Source organism: Melozone crissalis, unplaced genomic scaffold (genome assembly GCF_028551555.1).
Source record: "Melozone crissalis strain CALT ecotype California unplaced genomic scaffold, PUWL_Pcris_2 ptg000008l_1, whole genome shotgun sequence".
In the NCBI taxonomy this organism is placed as follows: Eukaryota; Metazoa; Chordata; class Aves; order Passeriformes; family Passerellidae; genus Melozone; species Melozone crissalis.
In genome coordinates, this window is record NW_026535786.1 from 19,288,909 (window position 1) to 19,293,531 (window position 4,623).

Genomic DNA, 4,623 nt, shown 5'->3' on the forward strand with positions numbered 1-4,623 from the left:
ATTTATTACAGGTTTCCACTACTGCACAAGAGCTCTCACTTTTTGCAGCTTGAAATAAACCCAAGTCACAGCACAGAAGCAAGTGCAACCACAGTGGGTTTGAGCAGGAAAAGCCTTCTCAGGAGGGCTAGTGAAGGACTGGTGGGGGAAAGGAGGTGGTTCTGTCACCAGAAAAAGTACTGCAAACTCAAATTTTCCACTAAAGTCAGGCCCTCCATGACTGCATAAAAATGAACACAAGAACAGACCACAGAATGACAATATATAAACCCTGTGAAAGGGGGCTGACAGTAGGCAATTTCTTTTCTGCCTTGAAACAGAAGCCACCGCAATGAAGCTCCACACCGCAGCAATCCTGCTCCTCTTCTGGCTTGGTGTCTTTGCTGTGCACACAGTCACAGGTAAGTTTGCAGCTAAAGAGGAGGAGAATTGCTCCACATTGCACCTCGTGAGTGGTCTCATGAGCAGAATTGATTGTTCCAGACAACTGATTTATAAGATAAAACACACAAGAAATACAGATGAAATCTGCAAGAAAGTCAGCTTCATGCGGGATTCATCTGATATCCTGCCAGATGGTGGTTGGTTTCTGCTTTAATGCAAGGAGAGATTTTGTGCCTGAGAGCCCTTATAGGGTTTCTGTGCAATGGTCTCTCTCTTAAAATCAAAAAAATCTTGAACGCACAATGTCTTTTAGTCTCACTGATTCCATATACCTGTGTGTACTGTAGGTTAATAACATTTCATGAAAAAAATCTTTCTTGAATAAGACATACATTTTTCTTTTTCCAGATGGATTACTTTTATATGAACTTAATTGTATTAATTGTTATTTGTCTTTCTCTAAGTATATAATCTTAATCTTTCTACTATCAATATTTTAAGTTCTTCATTGTTTATAAGTTCCATATTGTTTATTCACTTGTTTTTAGATAAACCTTTTATTACAGGCAGGGAAAGTAAAACAATAACTGAAAAGGGGAGTAATAGATTTATATAATATCTTCTCTTGTTTCACTAATTCATACAACTGAACACCTTCTTTCAAACTAGTTATGAACACTGAGATGAGCCATGTCTATTAGCCCTGCTTTAAATAAGTTTCTCTGCAGTGCTGGTTAGGTGAGTGACTTTTAAATTAGGTTCCATGGATCATGGAGAAACATGAACATAGACCCATTACAAACGTCATCTCATCACAAGGAGAATTCACACAAACCATGGATATGCAAGCCATATGCAAATCCACAAATATGCACTCAGAAACATAGATAAAAAGTATCCTCACAAGATCACACCAAACCCAAACTGAGACCTGGGAAGCATTCACAGGGGTATGAAGGTACACAGCCTTCATGCCGACCCACTGCCTCTCCTGCTTTCATTAGTGACACAGTTTCATCCAGGCAACAGTGGCTTCATATCACAGATGACAATGTCAATGTCCAGGCTGTGTAATTGGCCCTAAGTATCACCAAGTTTGAAAAAAGTACACTGAGATGGTCTACAAGAGAGAGAAAAAAGGACTAGAAAGAATGAAAAAAAAAAAGACCAAATACACCTGGGAAAAAAGGTAATTCTAGGTGCAGAGCAGTTGGGGTTTGTTCCCAGTCTTGAGAAACTTTGCTGCTATTCCCTGCATCCATTCCATGAAGGTTGTGTAGTAGCAGAAGAAATATTTCCAGGACTCATAACCATTGCTTGACTGTCTTTGCCACGTTTTGAAAACCAGTCTGAGGCAGTAAGAAATGTGTCATGAAACATAAAAAAACTATGTTGTGTTGCTCATTACTAAAGCAAGATCAAGAGAGATATTCCTTCAGGCAAACAAAATCTCAGGAATTAGCAGATCTGCCAGTATCTGTGCACTGGCTATCCCACACCTTCTCCAAAGACTGCTGTGTGTTTGTCTCAGCTATTCCAATTATTTCAACAGTGAGACTGTGTGCAGCAGGTTTTACATTTCGCACGGTGCACCACAACAGCGCTTGGACTTTTCTCAAGCCAGTACCTCTCCAAATTCTTTATAAACAAACCACAGAGTAGAGCAGTGTACTTTTTGTCCCCTGCATGTGTTCCTAAACCTGTCTTCTATGAACAGAAGTAAACCAGAAACTGGCAAGCGGAGATTAACGTAAACTCCATTGTAATTGAGTGAGCTCCCATTTTTACTTATCATCATGTAAGATAACAAGTGTCCAGAAAATTTTATACCAATATTGTGATCCTCTTTCTTAATCACCACTGCATTTCTCTGAATTGTATCAAAATCTTGGAGGAATGCAAGAATTAAGAAGCAGCTCGCTCACTGCCTGTGAAATCAGAGTTTTTGCCAGAGGATATAAGCACTTATTCTTCTGGCAGGTATATTTCCCTTTCTATTAGCAATTTTTGTTAATACTACTTTTGGATGTCTACAGTGAGGGGAGTAGGCTCACTTTCCTTTTCTTCACTTTGAAAAGAGGAGGAATTTCAAATCCACATTTAGATAACATGTGGAAATCCATCTAGGAAAGTTCCAGTTCTAAGCATCAATTCTATAAGGGCACTTATTTCCATATGACGCAGTCCTAATTATCAAGGATGCCAAACATCTCTATTGCTATGGAAGCAGTGACTCCCTGGTCAGAGAATTGCTGTGCAATTGTCCAGGACAATGGGTGAAGATTCATATCTTAACTGAAATAGCAGTAACATTTTAGAGATGGTAGGATGCACCACAAAATATAGCTTAGTCTCTCTGGCATAACTGATATTGTGGCTGTACGTCATGGTCTAACCACAATTGGAAATCTTCTGGAATTCATAATTTATTAAGCAATTATGGCTAAATATTAATATTAAGTACCTTTGTAATTTATCTATTTTTCTCTTCTAGGGAGCGCTAGCAGTCAGCCCATGCGCAAATTCAGTTGTGTAAAACTGTCTACAAAGCATTGGAACATCCGAAATTTTGTGAACTATGAAAAGCAACAAGTACCAATAGATGCCATCATGTAAGAATCTCATGCACCCTTCAGACTTCCTTATGCAAAGACAAAAGCATCAAATAGGGAGAAAGGGCAGCAGAAGACAATTCTGCTGGCCCAACCCACTAAATCTGGCTAGTCCAGGTTGCCCTTCCAGTTCATCCATGCCACACGGCACCTGAGGGAGTGAGGAGAGAGGAGCAGGCCTCAGAGAGCTGAGAGATGTGTGCTGCTCATAAATAATGGCAGGAAGCTCACTGACCAGCTCACATCTTTGTGCCCAGTGAGTGGGGAAAAATCTCAACAAGGGCAGAGCAGTCAGAGGCTCCATGAATGAACTGAGTCAAGGGGAAAAATCATGTGAAAGAATATGGGGTAACTCTGAGTCTTGCCAGGAGCTGTGTTTGGTCCTCTGAGCTCAGATGCATGCATTTTTATCACATCTGGGATCTTCTCCTGGGAGATAAATGTCCCTAATGATTGAACATAAATGTCCATAATGATTGAACATAGAATAGCATGTATGCTTCATATTTTTAATATCAGTTTGTATGTATATGACCATGTATGTTACCTATATCATAAACAGGAAAATAATGTTTCTAACTGCTGTTGTTCCAACTAAAACCTACAATCTCCAGCATTTGACATTGTTTTACAACCTTTTTCCTCATTTTGTGCATAAAAACCAAGAACAGACCTGTGTATAGAGACTAGAATTTAATGCCCAGCTTTTTTTTTTTCTTTTTTGATAGGTTCATCACTGCAAGAGGTATCAAGATCTGTGTAAGTCCTAATCAGAAATGGGTTCAGGCTGCTATAAAGAGAATAGATGAAAACCGTCCTGCCAAACGCAAATAATCGAAGCATCTAAGACCAACCAGCTGGAATCATCATCAATGCTGCAAGTAACAAGGAAGAAAACCTTACTATCTGCTTATTTCCTATTTATTAAGTGGTAATAAAATCTTGGAACAAACACAAACTCACCAGAATCTATTCATCACTGGTTGAATACCTGCAGACTTCTTCATTTTTTGGTTGTACTCTATTAGTTTATTTTCTGAATTGCTTGCTAATCTGTGTTTACAGCTGAATGTAGATATTATCTCAATCTTGCTGTCCTAACCAGGACGGCATTTAATGGAAAATGACTGATAGCTTAATACAGTGTAGTGAGGATGACTACCCACAGAGCTGTGAGAGTGCAGACCTCCATGCTGATGGAGACCAGAGCATTCTGCATTGAGTGCTGGTTTTAAGAAGGTGCTAAGTTAGTCAGTCACACCTATATAACCTATACAAACTGATTTCATGCTTCAGTCTATCATCTGATCAGTGCCATATTCAGAAGATGATCCTTGAGTCTTCTATTTTTACACACAGTATTGCACTATTAGCTCAGTTCACAAAGGTGTGTGAATATTCTCACCAAGGGATGATGTGGAGTAATTTGATGTAACTCAGTGAATGGAACCCTGCTTGGTCTTGCCCTGTGGAAGCCTTATCCTACCAATGCCATCTGTGAAGTTACTTCAGTTTTGCCCTCATGTGAAACAAAGATGAAACAATTGGTTTGCTTTTCTCTGAATAAGAACAAGCCATGGCTGGAATCTATATTTCACAAACTCATAGGAACTCCCTGCCCTAGATA

General features: G+C 39.3%; 1 protein-coding gene across 1 annotated transcript; it reads left to right on the plus strand.

Moving 5' to 3' along the window:
- Window positions 1–254: 254 nt before the first annotated feature.
- Window positions 255–3,830, plus strand: LOC128933182 (lymphotactin-like). Its single transcript, XM_054270091.1, is given in 4 exon segments — window positions 255–327; window positions 330–401; window positions 2,879–2,996; window positions 3,725–3,830. Coding segments are annotated over 4 exon segments (369 nt in total).
- The last annotated feature ends 793 nt before the right edge of the window (window positions 3,831–4,623 follow it).